An 18,275-nucleotide genomic window follows, 5' to 3' on the forward strand; every position below is an offset into this window, starting at 1 on the left:
AGGCTGAATCTTCATGAAAGCTGTGAATCTGTTTCTAGTCAGGGCTCAAACTTGGCGCATGTCTGAAGTACTAAAGACTCTGAACATGTGCAAAGTGTTTTTCATCCACTAAGCGAGATCCTCCATCGCTCACAAGTCTGCGATTAGGCCTCCAGATCGAAAGACCTAGGCATGAACCAAGATGCCCCTCCTTTTGTGACTTCCGCGTTAGTTGCGTGCCTGCATGTGCGCGTTGCCAGCCCGCGGCAAGGCGAGGGTTAAAAGGTGTGGCCCCTCCCCCCTCTTGCTCTGGAGATTGGTTCGCCGCCTTCTTCGCAGTCACTTCGGCTTTGCCCTCTCTGGAGCTGGGCAGTTTCGGGGAGCTGGTCTCCTGTCCATCGGGGAAGGCTTGCCACCCTCACCCCTATCCCCAAGTGCAAGGTGGGAGAGGCAGGCGAGGGTAAGTGTGTGCCATTGCCCTTCGGATCGTCCAAGGTGGAGTGTTGGGGAAGTTCGGAAGTTCATCAAAGTTCGAGCAAGCCCCTTCTTTGTGGGGTCAGGCAGTGGGCAGGGGGGCGGTCCGATCCTCTTCCAGGGAAAGGGTTTAAAAAAACTCCAAGCCTTCCCTCCATCGGGGTGGAAGCGCCTCGTTCAGACTATTCAACTTTTCCTTCTGCTTTGTTTCCTGGTCTTTAAAGGGAGGGAGGGAGCGAAGCCACAGGTCTCTCCCAGGAGGCTTCAATCTGGAGTCACTTTCCCGATGCCTGGCCTCTTGAGCATGGCTGGTCGTTCACCAAAGTTAAGCTGCCTGCACTAGTATGTGGGTGCTTGCATGTGGGGTGTTGCCAGGATGCATCTTCAGATGCCATAAAATTCAGAGAGAGAGAGAGAGAGAGAAACTCAGTGGACGGGAGGAGCTGATTGGGTTTCTAGGGAAAACTTTTGTAGTTTCTCTGTCTTACCATTACAACTGGTCTAGAATGGTTGGGGTCCCCTGTCCTCAGATCCTGTCTCTGCATGTGCCTTGCTTGTGGCAGGAGACGTGGCCACACCTTTAACTCCTTGGGAAAAATGGGGGTGGGGAGTAGACAGAATAATTTTTTTGACACATTTTTAGAGCAGAATTTCCCCAGATGGAGATGAGAAAGAGAGATAATAGGATGAGAGAAATGCACCGGCTGAAATGACATGGAGATGCAGAGAGGAGTTACTCAAATATAGATTTATTAATAATGCACCTGTATTTATGGGGCTTGGAGTATCCCAAACACCTGCTTGCTGAGCCATTTAAAAATGTGATGCTGGTGTTATTTCCAGGCCTGGTTATTTTATTGCAGTATAAGAGACTGAGCTGTGAATCATAAAATCCCTGGTTCAAATCTTGTGTCTGCCATGAATTCTTCCTAGAATTCTTCCTTCCTCTCAGTCCCTCACGTGCTATATAATAATTTGCCTACCTTATAGGATTGTTGTAAGGATTACAAGAAAAGATTCTGTGTATGTGCGTGTATGTGAAGCATTTTGAGTGCCTGTCAAACATTTTGTAAATGTTAAGTATCATTTACTGTTGAGAAATAGGGGTGTTCTTTACCCCATATCCCTCTGAGAGCCAAACTAACTACATGTTATTTGTGTAGTTTGGCTCTTCATCCTTGGGTGTGTGTTGTTTGTTTCAAGTTAAATAGCAGTGCAAGGGCTGCTTGTGACCACAATTAGAACTCCTTTTTCTTGTACTGAGGCTTCCATGAAAATCAATGTGATTTTCTGTGAAGCTGGTATTAATTCTAGAAGAGAATCTTCCCATTTTACAGATTGGGAAACTGAGAGTAAGAGGAGAGCCTCTTGCTCAGAACCACTCAACAAAGTCATAACTTTAAAAGGGACTTGAACGACCAGCTTCATCCCTTCTGCACTGGATCATATGTTGGCAGAGTGTTGGGGGGCATGTAGTTTGGTCTCCATGCTACGTAAGAAGTGGGTCATGCCAGGGGGTGGTAGGGCTGAGCTTCTGAATAGAAGGTGGCAAGAGTGAAAATTGCTGCACAATAGCACTTGCCACAACAAAGTGTTGGAAGGTATTCTCTAAGGTGCTCACTGATAGTTCAGCTGGATCAACCTTCTGTTCTGATTCTGGGTGACATGCGATTGGCCCAGAAATGGCAGGCATTGGAATGTGTGGAGTTAACCTGCAGAGCTGGAAAAGGAGTTGGGTGCAGGCATTACAACGGGGCAGGGACAGATGCAGAGCAGTGTTTGCTTTCTAGCACCAGACTGCTTGAAAACCCTTTTCCCCATATCATCCCAGACGCTTGGAGTCTGTTGGTGGTTCTTTGGTGAAGATAGGAAGGCTGTCTGTTCACCCTCAGAGGCACATTTTTTTGCAGACTGAGTTAAGGGTTCAAGGGTGAGCCCAGGCCTTGAAAACACATCCTAGGGCTGCACAGTGGCTCAAACAAATGGGAGCCCTTAATGTGAAGCCAGAGTTCTGGATTGTGCACTCCACTGTGCGTAATGATTCTGAGCTGGAAATTAATAGTTGCTGAGGCAGAACATTGGGTGTGTGTGTGTTGGGGTGGGGGGGGGGAGTTGCAGGAAATTGCTACCTTGAGACTCTGGCAGGATGAGTTGTGTCCTGTCTGTCTTGACTCCTGTCTGGGATTAGGTGAACTTTTGCCGCAGGCTGCCAGCCAAGATGACGTGACCAGGTGTGTGTCGTCAATATTTCCGGGGAAGGGCTCCACCAGCCGTGCATCACAATCCCAGCTTATAAAAATGCCGTCTCTCCTTGCCCTGTCCTGCCCACCCTTCAAATTTATCTGGAGCTTACCTGGCTGTTTTCCTCCCAATCTCAGCCTTCCAAGTCTTCTTGCAAGGCAGGTGCTTAAGAGTATTGTGTCCAGCAGGCCTATGTTAAAACACCAGTTCGGCTATCTAACAGCTTGATCTTATGCTGCTTTACTCAAAAGTAAATCCCACTGTGATCAGTGAGGCAGGGATTTTGGCCTAGTTTCCGCTGTATTTGAAGCAAGAATAGTTTCGACTTGCTACTTTGATGACCTTCTGTCACTATGCTTTTGTACATGTGTGTGTGCAGGCATTTGTTCTGCCAGCTTGCTAAGTTTCAGATAGGAAGGAGCTATTCAACTGCCTAAGAACATTAATTCCAATCCTGCATCCATCCTCTTTAGCCTATGGAAGCTAATTATATTTTATGAGTCCATATCATGCATTCAAAGAGTCTGGAATCTAATCTCACAGGATGGTAAGATGCAGGAGGGGCTGCGGCTCTGTGGTCAAGCCCCTGCTGCTCCTGCGGAAAGATCTAGGTTCATTCTCGGGTCACTTTCAGGTGGGGCAGGTGGAAACCGCTGTCTGAAGCCTTGGAGAGCTGCTGCCATTCAGTGGAGGCATTGTTGAGTCTAGATGTCCCAATGGCCTGACTCAGCAGAAGGCAACTTCCTCATTCCAAAGGGCCACAGAACTCTAATGGTTCCAAAGGGTTCATGCATGGATGCTGGAGGCCTCCCTAAAGAGAGAAGGTATACTCCCTTAGAGTCCCTTGCAGGAACATAAGAGCAGGACAGGTGCATGCCAGGTGGAGGGGCTCTGGGTCTTGATTTATGCTTCCTCCTCCTCTGTTGAGGAGGCCCATTACTGGCCTTTTGCGCAAACCCCCCCCCATCATGACTCTAAACCACACTGCCACCTCTATCCTCAACCCCAACATTTTATTTCAGGAGAATCACTTCAACAAAGCGAAAACATAAGCGTAGGGTGACTTATTATGTGGTGTTTGTGATGTATAATTGGGCTTTTCTGATTGCAGATGATGATGACAGCGCTGCCTTTTTGCCCTGCCCCACAGCAACCAACTTACTTATCCACTCACTGAGAACATGCAGGCAGTAGTGGCTGGGAGGGGTGGCGAGGAAGGTGTTGACACTGAACAGTCATGGAAAAGAAATTGGCTGCAGTAGTTTCAGGAGCCTGGGAGGGGAAAAAAATTCTCTGCCACGTTTTCCCTTCCAGCTCCCATCTGCTTAAATGGGATGCAGTGGGGCTGGTTCTGCTAGCTGACAGATAGAAACAACAAGCGGTGCGTGAATCAGAACTGTCGGGATTCACATTTTGCACGCTCTGTGCACGAGAGAGCGAGCGATAAATGCATTAGACTTCGTGAGGCAGGGTAGAAATGGTGAGTGCAAAGGTGGCAGCAGGACCACAACCCACAGCACATGTAAAGGGTGCTTTCTGCAGCTGTTCTACCTGATATGGATGTTGTTTCGGTGTGATTCAGACCAAGCCATGCTGGTCTCTGTGTTGCAGCTGGGATTAGTTACATAACCGGGGAGGTTTCCTGGCTGTGCTGTTCCCTGGGCTCGGCCTTGATCTGGCCTCATGAGGAAGCAGCTGTGGGCTTTGGCCTTTGCCCAGAAACAGAGCCAGTTGGCCAGCTGTCTTACTGCCCCCACACTTCCCAGAGTGCATATTTGTGGTGATGGGGTTTTTAGTTGGCTTGGCGGGGGGGGGGGAGAGATCTGGGAGTGATTCCTTGGCTTTTACTCTCCAAAGGAGCCCTGGCTTTAAGCCAGTCCTCAGGTAAGGAAGGAGAAGGAATTGCATCCACTCAAACAGGTCTGGTATTTTCTTCAGGTTGCTCTTTACCCGCCACCATAGCTTGTTCTCTGTTAAGAAAACACAAAATTACTCCAATCAACATTTAAAATATGCAAATACTGATTTAAATTGAGTGGCGTCTGTTGCAGGGTCTTGGTTTGGGCAACCCATCCATGTCAAAGCAAGCATATAATGTAGCCAATTAGAATAAAGTGAAAGCCGATAAAATGTAATTGCTAAGTGCAGCCTCCATGTTTAGAGGTAATGTGTCTGTGATTATCGGATGTTGCAGGTGGGGGAGCAGCACAGGATGGTGGCATTTCACATTGCTTGTGAACTTTCTTGGTGTGCCTAATTGGCCGCTTGTTGCAGTCAATGTTGCACTAGATCAGGGGTCTCTAAACTTTTCGGCCAAAGGGCCGCATCAAATATCTGGCACAGTGTCGAGGGCCGGATAAAAAATTAAATATAAAATTTAAATAAATACATTAGAGATAGATCTTGAATGAATGAATGAACGAATGAATGAATGGATTGAGCTCAAATATCCAGGATTTCTCCGAGCACCAACACAGCCCAAGAAATAAAACCCGCTTAATTTGGACCCCCATTCCCCTACCCCACAAGCACAACTCCGATTGTGTTTGGTCAGCTGGGCCAGAGGCTCTCAGGGGATCAGAGGCTGGCTGCGGGGCGGATAGAGGCTCTCTGCGGGCCACAGCTGGCCCCCGGGCTGGGATTTGTAGACCCCTGCACTAGATGGACTCTTGGGTCTGATCCAATATGGTTTAATTCATGGTACCCCCCTCAGTACTGGCTTAACCCCAGCAACCAAAGTCTGTCCAGAATACTGATATCTCTGAATACTTCCAGAAAATTCCAGGCCGAGAGTTTGATAGTTCTGTGCTGAAGTCCCAAATAGTCGTCAAAGAGCTGTTTGCGTGTCCTGTCCAAAGTGGAACATCATCAGTGTTGGAGGTCACAGTCTTAAGGAACCTGTCGACCCAAGAGTCTAATCAGCTATCATAATTTTAGCCTTGCATTTTCACTTCACTGTCCTTCGTTCAATGGCGATGATGGATGGGCACTGAGAGTGCTGGAGCTGGGTTTGGTGAGAGAGGTGGGGGTTGCCATTGTAGAGATGAGTCTATAGAGCAACATATAAAAGACATAACGGGAGCACATGACCACAACTGCGTATGGACACCCTTTGGACCTCCCTGTCAGGTGGTCTTGCTGTTGGTAGTCCTTCAGGATTGTGGCTGACTGTAGAAAGAGCTAACAGGATCAAGAGAGTACAATTTCTTCCTTTGATCTTGAGCTCAACCAATCAAGATCACATATGTGGTCTCTCGCTAATGGCAGGGTTATGCACCAATCTCAGCACTGTTTTCACCCACACCAGCACAAAATCAAATCCCAAATATCTCAGGAGGCCCACAACTGATGGAGGCAGCACTGCGCAGGGGTTCTTCCAGCTCCACTCTGGTCCTTAGCCCGGTGGCATGGAAGGGCTTGGAAATGGCAACACCAGTGAGGGAGGAGGACAGTGAGGGAGGAGGATCCCCCTTGAGGAAGGCAAAACTTTTCAGTAGAAAAAGCTGGTCATAGAGATTCATCTGAACCTGTTCCACACCCTACTTATCTAATCCCAAACAGGTGACGTTCCCCCTCCCCTAGAACGCCTAGGCTAGCAGCTCTCCTCACTGCACCTCTTGGGGAAACTTAGCTTGATGTAACTTGACATAAGATCTGTGTCACTCTGTGTCACCAAGTACCTGCCTTCCCCTTTCTAGCATTGCATGCCCTCCACTCAGTTCAGAAAGAATCTCTCGTTGATTGATGCGCCTGCCTGTGTCTTCAGAATCTCCCATCTTCCTTTCTCACTCCTCTGTTGCCTTATTGTGATAGTAACCAACTGTGATCCTTGATCTGGGAGCTGCTGATGGATCTTGGAGCAAAGTGATTCCCTCTGAAAGCGTGAGACAAGCCAACCCCTCTCAGACATGGAGGTGAAGGGGCAGCTAATCAACTCCTCCAGCTACAGCTCTTCAGGTGACTTCCTTTCCTCCCTCCTTATTTGCCCTCTTTCCCCATTTGTCCAGAAACCACGTATCCGATAACCTTTCTCCCATCTCTGTATCTGGGGAGGTTCAAATCCATGACTGGCAGTGTATTTCAGGACTCTGCTGAGACCTCATTTCTGCTCTTTCCTCTGTAGAGGCCTTGCAGCGGGAGCTCTGCCCCCGAATTCGGCTGGAGCGGGTGCAAGAGCTGCTGGAGAAGCAGCGGGCACTTCAGCAGGTGCTCAGCCTGCGCCTTAAGGAATTGCGCCGTGTTTGCCTTCAGGAAGCTGTGAGTATTTGTTGCAGGGTTGGCGACCAGAAGTGAGTGGGCAGTAGTGGGCTTGCTGCAGGACTTGGACTGTGAAAGCGATGCTGCTGCATTTCCGTAGATTGCAGTCAAGGGAGCTCTTCACCTCTTATCAAAACAAAGAATCTCAGTTTACATTTCAATCCTATCTTCGTGGTCCATCACCAGAACTAGTGTTCTGGCAGCAGAATGCACTTTCTGGCTTTTGTAAATAGTAATGCAGAAGTGCACATAACTGTGAGCTTCTGGACTCCTATTGGAGAAACCATAGAGACCCACTGTGCAACCGCAGGATGAGGAGTGTCCACCAACAATGTTGGGGCTGAATTGGGGCAGGGGGAGGGTGGAAATGGCAAGAGCTGGTGTGTCGGAGGCAGGGGCCCTGGCACAGGTGATTTGCACTGACTGCTATCCCCTCTAGAGCAAGCCACCATCCCCCCCTTTGTCTCCTTGGAATTGTGCCAGCTAAAGAGCTTCAGGTCCTAGGAGACCCATTGGCAACCAGGAGGGTTATGGAGACGTTAGGGAAAATATATCCCTTACCTCTTCCAAGCCCATCAGCTCACCCGCCCCCCACCACAGCATGCAGCACAAGCAGTTTTGACACAACCACATGCGATGGTGGGGAAAACCATAGAATTGGGCTGTTAATTAGGCAAATTTCTAGCACTAATATCTATGGGGCAAAATAAAAGCTGGCAATGGATGGGCAGTTAGAAGCCTGTCCACACAGGGTTTGAAAAACTGGTAGGTCATCAGCCTTTGGAGAAACATAAGAAAGAAAACAAGTAGGCAAACTTCCCTGGAAGAAGCTTTCATAATGTAGGCACAATATGTCGCAACCAAGGCTGGTGCACAAACCGGGTTTCGTTCTTGAATCTGAACACATGGAAAATATGGGTGGAGCCTCTCCTTGCCCTCCAGGTATACCTCAGGTAATGCAACTTCCTCTAGTGCCCATTTGTTACAGTGCTTTTATATCCTGGTGTGATTGACAGCCATTGTATCCAATGGGAACAGCGTACTCTGGGTCAGTCAGCACCTGTTTAATGCCTATTAAATTTAATGTGGATCTGTAGCTGTTTCACACTGTGCTTGACTTTCAGGAGGATATATCCCCCTGTGCTAATGGGGTATTGCTATATTGTGAGCTTAGGCTTTGTAGAGTTTTGAAGGGATCCCCAAGCAACTTTAATTGGGCGTGAATACTCACTGCAGAATACATTGTTCAGATTAAGCCAATATGTGCAGGTGTTCTAAAAGTTGTCAAATCTAACTCAGGGGTTCTCAAACAGGTAAATCTTTGCGGGGGGAGGCCGCAGTGCGATCATGTCGATAACGGGGGCGAAGGGGAGTTTATTTTACTTACAGGGGGCTGCCACAAGGTCCAGGAGCTGTGGAGTGCCCCGCGCAGCCCTCCACAGGGCTCCCCGAGTTTTAGAATATTGAAAAAAAGCGATTACAAACCAAATCCAGTTTAGCAATTGCGAACGGAAGTGGTCTGTGATGGTTTATTTTTCAGTATTCTGAGACTAGGGGAGCCCTGCAAAAGGCTGCATGGGGCTCCCCGCAACTCCTGGACTTTGGGGTTTCCCCCCTGTAAGTAGAAGAAAGTCCCTTTTGCCTCTGTTAGCAATGCTATCCTAGTGATCGCGTTGCTGCCTTCCCCCACCCCTTAAGGGGCCAGTGGCACAGGCAGGGATGCAGTGTCACCGCAGTTTGAGAATCTCAGCTTTAACTCTTCATCATGCTAAGTGTTAATTAGTGCTGCTCTTCTTGCTTCCTAATGCCAGGAGCTGACAGGAAAACTGCCACCAGAATACCCACTGGAACCTGGTGAAAGACCCCAGCCTGTGCGGAGGAGGCCAGCGCCTGCCTATCGAGTCCCTGCTGGCCGAAAGAATGAGGTGAGTCTTGGACAGAGAAAAGGAGAGGTGAGGCCTGGAGGGTTCAGGGGTAAATTCTGACAAGGCTTCTCTCCTCTTGTAGGAAGCACCTTCGCTGGAGGAGCTGACCCGTGAGCTGGCAGTGCAGCAGCAAGTGGCCGAAGCTGCCCGGCGCCTTACTGTAGCCTCGGAGTTAACAGCTGAGCAGCGTCGCCGCCGGAGGCAAGTCCAGGCAGATGCTACGCAGCGGCTCTGGGAGCTTGAGGCGCAAGTTGCTGAGTGCCGGATGCGACTGGGCCAAGGTCTCCACCAGAGGAGCAACCATGGTGAGTCCTGCCCTGAATGATCCTTCCTCTCAACCATAAACCAAGATGTTCCCTTCTCACTCCCACCCCACCCCAGGCACTTTGACTCGTTTGTGTTTCCAGCAAACCGCCAGACTTTTACTTGGTCCCCACTGAACCCCATTGATGAGAGATTCATATGTTTTTATATGGTTTTTTTTTTTATATGTCAGTCCTGCAAAGGGGGAGATTATCCCCAATTTGTGACTCTCTGGACATCATTTTTCTTGTTCTGCTACCCATCCACCCTACAACAATACTGGACGTGTGTGGAGTCTGTACTGCAGAGGGACCCTTGCATCTGAATTTTCCTTTTGTGTGGGAAGGGACCTTACAAGAATGAATAGTACGCCTTTTAGCTGGAATGGGAGAAACTATCACCCACCCTTCTTGATTTCTCACCCAGGCTCTCTCTTTTTCTCTCTCTCTCTTTGGAAAAAGATGAGGCTTTTCATTCAGAAAGCAGCTCTCTCTCAGAGTCGGCCAGTCATGAAAATGGTAAGTGTGGTCCAGAACTCAAATCTGGACCAAATAAAGTTATGAAGGTGGATAGTGGTGAAGAAACAGTGAGTGGAGGCTAAACTGGTACTTCTGTCAACCAGGAGCTGCTGAGGGCATATATTTGCCTGGAAGGCTTGTTCCCTTTGCCCCACTGTCTCTTTGAACACATTGAGGCAAGTGACTCTGTGCGCTCTTGGAGGGAGTCTCTCACCAGCCTCTGTGTGTGAAGAGGCCAAATCATCCCATGATTTGGGATGTATATGAGATTTGACATTGAAAATTGAGTTGTTTGATTTCAAATTGAGTTCCTGCTCTGGAGTCAGGATTAATGGATTATATAATTTATATAATTATAATTTATATGGATTATATAATTTAGTGCTAAGAGGAAGAGATCAGGTGTCAGAATCTTAAACTTTGCGCCTTGGTTCATGAACCTCAGAATTGTCTATGTTGTCTAGTAGTATCTCTCTAGGATTTTGGACCAAGGGCTTTCCCAGTCATACGTGGAGATACTTGGAATTGAACTAGGAACATTCTGCATGCAAAGCAGCTGCAGCTGATGCTTCCCCACTAAGCTCCGCCCAACAGTCAAGTGAAGGGGAGACTGTCTTTCCACATTCCTCAAATGTAACTTAGGCAAAAGCAGCTTGGTTGATGTTGCTTGTTTTTTTGCTGTAAAATGAGCTGAAAAAGGGAGGGGGACCTGCCAGCCTGCAGCATTCTCTCTTGTCCCAATGGGAAGAAGAGAAGGTGTGGCTTTACAAACAGTGCTATCCATCAGCACAGTTGGTTGGGAGTACAAGAGTCCATGATTGACTTGCAGGAGTATGTCAGCCACCTGGCCTATGGGGGAAAACTTATGGAAAACTAGGAAAAATTATGCCTCCCCTTGGTACAGGCAGTTCCTCCTTAAAAGGACATACATCAGAGTTCTCTAGAGCAGTGGTTCTCACACATTTAGCACCAGGACCCACTTTTTAGAATGAGAATCTGTCAGGACCCACCAGAAGTGATGTCATGACTGGAAGTGACATCATCAAGCAGGAAAATTTTTAACATTCCTAGGCTGCAATCCTACCCACATTTATGTAATGGAAATGCGCAAGACCCCTCGAGGAGATAGGATATGGTGTCAGCAGTGGCCCCTTTAAGGGTTAAGGCCTGGGCTTTCAGCCTACTACTCATTGCCAGTAGAGGCAATGAGGGCCCTCAGGCATAAAAGCACCCGAGGGGTGTGGGTATCAAGCTTGAGGGAGACTGGAGAAATGGCTAATGGACTACTAGAACTGCTGATGGACTGATTGGTGAATGGACTTTGGAGACTGCTGGAGGCATTGAGATGGGGCCAGCTACGCCCAAGGCCTGCTGAGGACCAAAGTGCTGCTATAGTGGTGGGAGGAGCTGCTGGCAGGAGAGGGAGGAAGGAGGACCTCTACAGGTTAAACAGGCGAGCTTCCCTGATGGTGGGGTCCAGCAGTGCTACAAGGCAGAACTAGGGTCATTTTGGGGGAAAGAAGGGTAGCTAATTAGCTGAAAATAGGCATAATTCTCTAGGCGGAGCTTGGCCTTGGAATCTGGCAAAACAACTTACCAGGAGTAAGTCCCACTTACTATCATTGTTAAAAGAATATACATAGTGACCTGTTAAAAGTACAGGTCTGTAACATTTCCCCAAATGCAGTCACATCCCATGGCAGCATCAAGTCTAATATATTAAAAATAAAATATTGAAATTGGCTCATGACCCACAGTTGGAGAAACAACTCATCATATTGTGAAACTCCTCCTTCTGAACTGTGCCACTCCAAACTGCAGGTGGTGGTTGCATGATTGAATTGCGTCCCAACCCACCAAAAACTGCATTGAAAAGTAGCATGTTACAGAGAAGACTGGCTTCATAAACCTCCTCCTCCTCTGTGGCATCTAGTTTTCTGTGTGGTGTGAGGTATGTGTGATAAATGTGCAAGAACATTCATGTATACAATCTCCCCACCAGGAGTTTGGGATGGGTACAATCCAAGGAGAGTTTTATCATGTGTCAAGAGACCCTCTTGATCAGGGGTGTCAAACATAAGGCCCGGGGGCCGAATGTGGCCCCTGGAAGCTTTTTATTCGGCCCTCAGGCTCTCAGCTGCTGAGCAGCGCTGAGGTGTCACTGCTCAAACAGCAGCCCCCATGAAAATTGGGCTCTCACACATCTTGAAATATGATCAAGATGTACATATTTTCTCTTCTTTCACTTGCAGTTAATGCAGTTAATGAGAACAAAGTGCTGATTTCTGGCTTTCAGCTGCTTAATGATGTCACTTTCCGGTTAATGTCACTTCCGGCCCTCAGCAGGTGCCCTGAATGCTAACCTTGGCCCTCTGTATGAAATGAGTTTGACACCCCTGCTCTAGATTTTGAGTGGGATTGTGGAACTACCAATTTCTTTTTTTGTATTTTGCTTTGGTAGGGGTATGTGGATGCTTCTATCCTGTGCATTGTGCTCTGTCCTCAGACGACCCCCACAGCTTCCATTCCTCCAAGGTCTCCAACCACCAGGGGCCTTTCTCTGACCGACCTTCTCCGCCCAAGGCCCGAGACCATCTCCGTGCCATCTCCAGCAGCCCCGACCGCCGACCAGGATGGCGGCTTTTGCAGCCAGATCTGTATAACGAGGCCAAGGACCGCAGGAATTCTGTAGCCAGCCCTACCAGGTGAGCAGGGGAGATCTGAGGAGCTGGGTCTCTTGTGTTTCTCTCCACTGGCAAAGTGCATGTGGAGGGAAGGGATTATCCACTATCACCTATTGAAGACTCATTGCAAGGACATGCATCCAGGTGAAATGGTAGAGTGTTCTGTACCACTTTTGGCTGCAGATTGGAATTCCATTTTGAATACTCCACTACATTTGTTTTAAAAAAAACACCCACTTACTGAATACTAGTTCTCTTACTGCAGGTAGTTTGGGGTTTTTTAAATGTGCAAATCAAGAATGTGATACCAAACTGCCAATCTGAAGTGGTATAGTCTGTTCTGCACTTCAAACATTTGCCACCACTAAGCCAAACATAGAGTGGCTAATTTTTCCTAGCAGATTGGAATGGGAAAATGAGCTGGTAGAGATAATAAGGGGGGGGGGGGAAACCAAGATAGCTGATACATTTTTCCCACCAACAAGAAACTGCTTGGCTGAGAAGGAAGTTTCGGGTAACTTTCTCCTTCCCAGCAGTACAAAGAAGGTGAGGGTCAATGCTTCAAGCCTCTCTAGCTGTCTCTGCCTGTAGGAATCCCTTCAGTGCTCTGTATCAGCAGGGCTAAGCTGCTTGCCACAAATAACTTTGCTCTTATAACCCAATCCTGTACATATGTGTTCAGAAGCAGGTCACACTTTGGGGTGTTCTTCTAAGTAAATGCGCATTGAATTATTCTGTGTGCAAGTAGATGTGTACAGAGGGATACCATGTTGATAAAGATCTGGCTCTGCTCTTTGTGCTCATTGTGTCGTTATTACATCTGTGTCTATAGCCCAAGTCGTACCCTCCCCAGAAGTGTGTCCAGCTTTGAGGGTCGGAGTGTCCCAGCAACCCCGGTGCTAGCAAGAAATGCTTGCAGTGGAAGCCACCAATTCAGGTAGGAAAAATGCAGGTGTGAGCCCCCTGTCATGCTATGATCATCCCACTCAGTAGTTGAATGTGAAGCTGGACTGGCAGGGTGGGAATTGAGTAAGATCTGGTGAGTGGGTGAAACAGTTAATCATATTATTTGTTCAAATTAGGCACGGTGATGCTGCTTTACTTGACTAGTACCATGTGCAACTTTTTGAGTTCATCAGAATTCTTTATCTATCTGAAGATAAGACACATTTCCTCCCTAATGAGTCATGTTTTTCCCTTTTGGATTGCAAGTTTGCTAGGAAGGCCAGTTTTTAGTAACCACTAACAATTGTAAATAGTTTATAAGTAATCATCATAAATTGAATAGAACTCTACCAAGCAAAAGGTTTTAAAACTAATTTTGGAATCTGGGTGGGGACAGGGAGCCCAAAAAGATGTTTGGGAGCACTGTGAGAGGACAAGATCTATTCTCAAAGATCCCATAAACTGTACATTGAGATGATGGGATGCTCTGTGTCTTATCCAAGATGCCCCAAATATCTGAAGACCAAGACACTTTTCTATTATATTTTTAATTAATGTTGTCTGTGTGATGATGATGCACCTCAAATGAATCCCTGCGCTTCAGGGGTTCACAGTCAGTACCTAGACACAGTGGAGACTAGGGAGGGGGGAGAGATGGAAGAGTCATAAACAGGAGAAGACTCTCCACTTATTTCAGTCACACAATTGTGTTGCAATTGTGAATAGGCATTAGGAAGTTGTGCTAAAGGTTCCATAGAAATTAAGGGCACTATCCTAATCAACTTTCCAGCACCTAGGTAAGGGCAGTGCAGCTCTGAGGTAAAGGAACAAATATTACTTTACCTTGAAGAAGCCTCTGTGACTGCTGCCCAACTGCAGGATGCAGCACATGCCCCACTGGCACAGCTGTGTCAGTGCTGGGAAGTTGGTTAGGATTTGGGCCTAAGACTTACAGAATTGACACTGGAATCACACTTGACTCTTGTGTGCCCAGAGGTTTGCCTGCCCTAAGAGGAGCCCATCCACAATGTTTCTGCACGAGTAGCTCTAGCGGGCATGCCTCCAGACTAGAAGGAGAGTAACCCAGAACAGTGGCTCATGCAGAGACCTGATAGGCAGCTTCTTCTAGCAGTTTGGTACACTCATTCTGAATTGCCCTACTCCACCTGGTGCAGAAAACATCAGAATGACCCATCCTCATGGAAGATGATTGAAAGAAGGCAAGGCCAGAGCCGCCAATTGTGTAGTGGGCAGCTTCCTGTGTGAGTGGCAATTGTGGGCTCACAGAAGCCTTCAGTCATTGAATGAGAAATAGATGCTAATGATTCTTTTTTCTTATAGCACCCAGCTTGAAAATTGCTGGTCTAACCTCCCACCCTTTCTCTCTCAGGTCTGAAGCCCCAGCTCTCCACCCCCGCAAATGGTCAGGCAGCCATGATTCTCAGCTCGGCCCCCCAAGTCGTGATACCAGTGCTGACCGAGCCTCACTTTTTACTGCTCGGACCCGTCGTAGTAACAGTTCAGAGGCCTTGATTGAGCGGGCCCCTTCAGAGGACCCTCTCTTGCCCTCCGGCCCCCCTTTTAAAAGCACAGAGGCTCTGACCCCATCTATTTCAGGCCGGAATCCTCGCCCACCATGTAATGATCTCCTGGACTACCTGGACCGCAGGTGCTGGGGGGGTGGGGAACACCTGTCACGCAGGGATGGGCCTCCTCAGCTGGAGTGGAGGGCCTTGCCGGAGAGTCCTCTGCAGCGCCGTGCCCGGCCAGCTGCCCGCACCAAATCCTGTGGCCCACTATTACCCCCCCAGTCTCGGGAGGTTGGTTACGCCCCCCCTTTGCCCACTCACCGTAACTTTCACAAAGCCCTAGCCCTGGAAGGGCTCAGGGACTGGTACTTGCGCAATGCTGGAGTCAGCCAGCGGGGGGCACCAGAGAGACGAGGACCAGCTCAGCCTGTACATCAGCAGCTGCGCGGCTACTATGAACCAACACCCCCCAACCCAGAGATGAGCTACTATGGGGGGCCAGGAGGGCTGCCTCACTCACTGAGCTACGCTGGGCAACCGCTATATGGCAGGTATGGGGCACGATTCCATCCCTTGCCCCGATAACACCCTCTCTTCCTGCTTGTCTGACATCAACCCTACGCTGTCTCTACCCTCTGCACTACCCTCTGGCCTCCTCTGAGGTGTCTCCACCTTGCTGCACCTTTCAGCTGCTTGAATGCTCCTATGCTGTGGTTTCTTGGTGCTTCTCCCTTCCTCAATAGAAGGGGATTCTTGGGGTGAGGAGGAGGCTAGAGCTCCTCTTCTTGACCAAGTTGTTGAGACTTGAAGAATGAATGTGGTTAGCCAAGGGCTGGGTGGGGCCATAAATGGGATGAAAGGGGCCAGGCATCCTGGGAAGGGAGACAGCTTTAGCTACCTCTTGTGCTTTTCCTTCCTGCCTCTTGGTCTAATTCTTTTTTCTTTCTCTCTCTTTCTTTCCTTTTTCCTTTGTTGCTCTGGCATGTCTTCCCCAGACCCTTTGGGGAGCTACTTTACATGGATGACTCTGCTGGCCCCTACACCTTGGACTCTACAGAGCACCCACCCCCAGGGACACTGGTCTGACCCCCACTTTTTCCCCCAAGGGGAACTGGAGTTCTGTTTTTTTTTCCTCGCTGGTGCCTCTTTTTTTTCTTGTGTTATATACATCATATTGGGGGTGGAACTCCCTGCTGGCAGGGTGTGTGTATGTGAGTGAGTGAGAATAGATTGTAGCATGTCACACTGGACACACTGCTGGGGGACAGGAATGTGCCCCCCCCCCATTCTTCCTACATACTGTTAACCTTTGCCCAGCTGAGATGTTGGGATACTTGTCTGCTGTACCTCCCCCCTCCACACCTCTGAAAAGGGTTTTAATGCTGCAGGTGCTGCCCTCTTGTGGTCGCTAGGAAGTGGCGCCAACATTACTGACTGGGTGCTGTGGGCAGTGTGGTATTAAAGCCCAAGAAGCCTGGAATGTATCACTGGAGAGGGTGTGTGTATGTCTGTGTGTGTATTTGTTTTTTCTCGTGAAATGTTAAATAGCACAGACTGTCATCTTGCAAATGAACATCAGTCCTGTAAAACTAAAAATGGGGAGGGGAAAGCAACCTACATCCTATACACCTCCGTTTATGCTCTACCAATGGGAAAGTCATTCACCCTAACTTTATTGGCCCTTCATGCCCATTCCCCACTTTTGCCATGCCCTAGGAGGTGAAAGACCCAGTTGCTGGAGAGGATAAGGATAGAACCCTCAGCTGTCAAGAAAGTTCTCCCACTCTATTCAGCTAATCCTTTTCTGCAGCCAAGCCTTTCCCTGTCAGGTGAAATACCCTGCTGGAACAGTTATAGGTACAGGATTCTTGGCTTCAGTTCAGTTAAATTATTACATAAAAGTCAGCTGGTAAGTCTGAACCCTTGAAATACCAAGTCTTGTTCAGGCAGCTCCACCTGTTGCCATAGTGACAGGAATAAAACAATAGTGTACTCCCCACATGTCCATATGTGCCTCTTTTAAACATTCACGTGCACGTGCAAGGGGAAACTCCTTATGTGTAACATCCATGTGTTATGTTTGTTGGGTGAAATGCCAATGTAAGTGGGCATCTACCAGAGCAATACTAAGAGGTAGAGCTTCCCTTTAGACATCTAAAAGCACAGCCACCTGTCCCCTTGAAATAGTTTATCCTTCCATCACACTTCTCTCCCCCATGCCCCACAATTTTTACAAAAACCCTTCCCTGGTTTTCTTTAAAAACAAATACATGACAAATTGTGATGGGGTTTTCACCACTCCTCTCATAATTGCACAACAAGGAAGTAGTCACTTTGTTTTAAACTCTGTATGCAAATTGAATCCAGATCATATATGGGGAAGAGATGAACAAGGGGTGGGGTCAGTCCCTCCTTTTCTCCCCTCCATGTGTGAAGGAGTAAGGTCCATAACAGAGTCACTGTCTCTCTTGCGTGTCTTTTGAATATACACTAATGTACAGATTATATATGGGGGTTTGAATGTAAAACTGAGCACTGTGGCTATGAAATGGGAAAGGGTTTCTATAATAAAGATTGTAAAGGTAAATGAGACTGTGATCTGTGTGGTGACTATAACAATCCCTGAAGAGGTAATTAAGCTTAAGAACTGAGGAATTTGCTATCAAAGCAAAAGGGATCTCTACCACCTACCTACCTATACCATCCTGAGATGATCGCTGTATTGTGCTTTTTCGTTAATCAGGAATAACTACTACTTTGTGGTTCTGTACTTGGAATTGCTCACACATTACATTTCCAATCTCCTTCAGACCAAAGGAGACAATGTTCCTATTGTTTGTGAGGCCTATGTGTTTGCTTTTTCTTGCGTGTGTGGGAGGCTGGACCCAGGTGGGAGAGATTTTGACCCTTGTCCTCACAGTGGCCCAAGTCCAGATTGGCTGCTACTTCACTTCATGAGGAAAAAAATATTTATTGAGAAGGTGAGTATGTGTGGGTGGGGGAAATCTACTTTCAGTATGAGTGAGCTAAGAGAGGTTACTAATTTACAGATAGTTGGTTGATATGTTTTGTTATGTCTGATATTTTTTCCTTGGATGAAGACACAATTATGTTGCCCTCTCTCCCACATTGCTATGTGTTCTTGCTGTGTGGGGATTAGAAGGTGACAAAAATACCCTCTTGGCCTGCATATGGATTCAGCTTTTCTTACTTCAGATGTTCCATGGGTAAGCCCCAACAGTGAAAACGGGAAGTATACTGTAATATAAATTAAGCTTGGGGGGGGGGGTCCAAGAATACTTCAGTCAGTTCTCATTATTCACTGGAGTTAGGTTCCTGGAAAACCTAGTGGCTACTGAATTAGTAGATACCAAATCATTGAGCCTATGGCAGCGGTTCTCACACATTTAGCACCGGGAC

General features: G+C 47.8%; 1 protein-coding gene across 1 annotated transcript; it reads left to right on the forward strand.

The window, feature by feature from the left end:
• Positions 1–352: 352 nt before the first annotated feature.
• On the forward strand, positions 353–17,431 carry CCDC120 (coiled-coil domain containing 120). Its single transcript, XM_066616414.1, has 10 exons — positions 353–439; positions 6,508–6,651; positions 6,818–6,951; positions 8,763–8,876; positions 8,959–9,181; positions 9,641–9,697; positions 12,159–12,402; positions 13,214–13,318; positions 14,717–15,406; positions 15,851–17,431. Exons 2-10 carry the CDS (start codon positions 6,603–6,605, stop codon positions 15,939–15,941), a joined length of 1,707 nt encoding a protein of 568 aa, XP_066472511.1. The 5' UTR covers positions 353–439; positions 6,508–6,602; the 3' UTR covers positions 15,942–17,431.
• The last annotated feature ends 844 nt before the right edge of the window (positions 17,432–18,275 follow it).

This window comes from Tiliqua scincoides, chromosome 2, assembly GCF_035046505.1.
Source record: "Tiliqua scincoides isolate rTilSci1 chromosome 2, rTilSci1.hap2, whole genome shotgun sequence".
NCBI classification, from domain to species: domain Eukaryota; kingdom Metazoa; phylum Chordata; class Lepidosauria; order Squamata; family Scincidae; genus Tiliqua; species Tiliqua scincoides.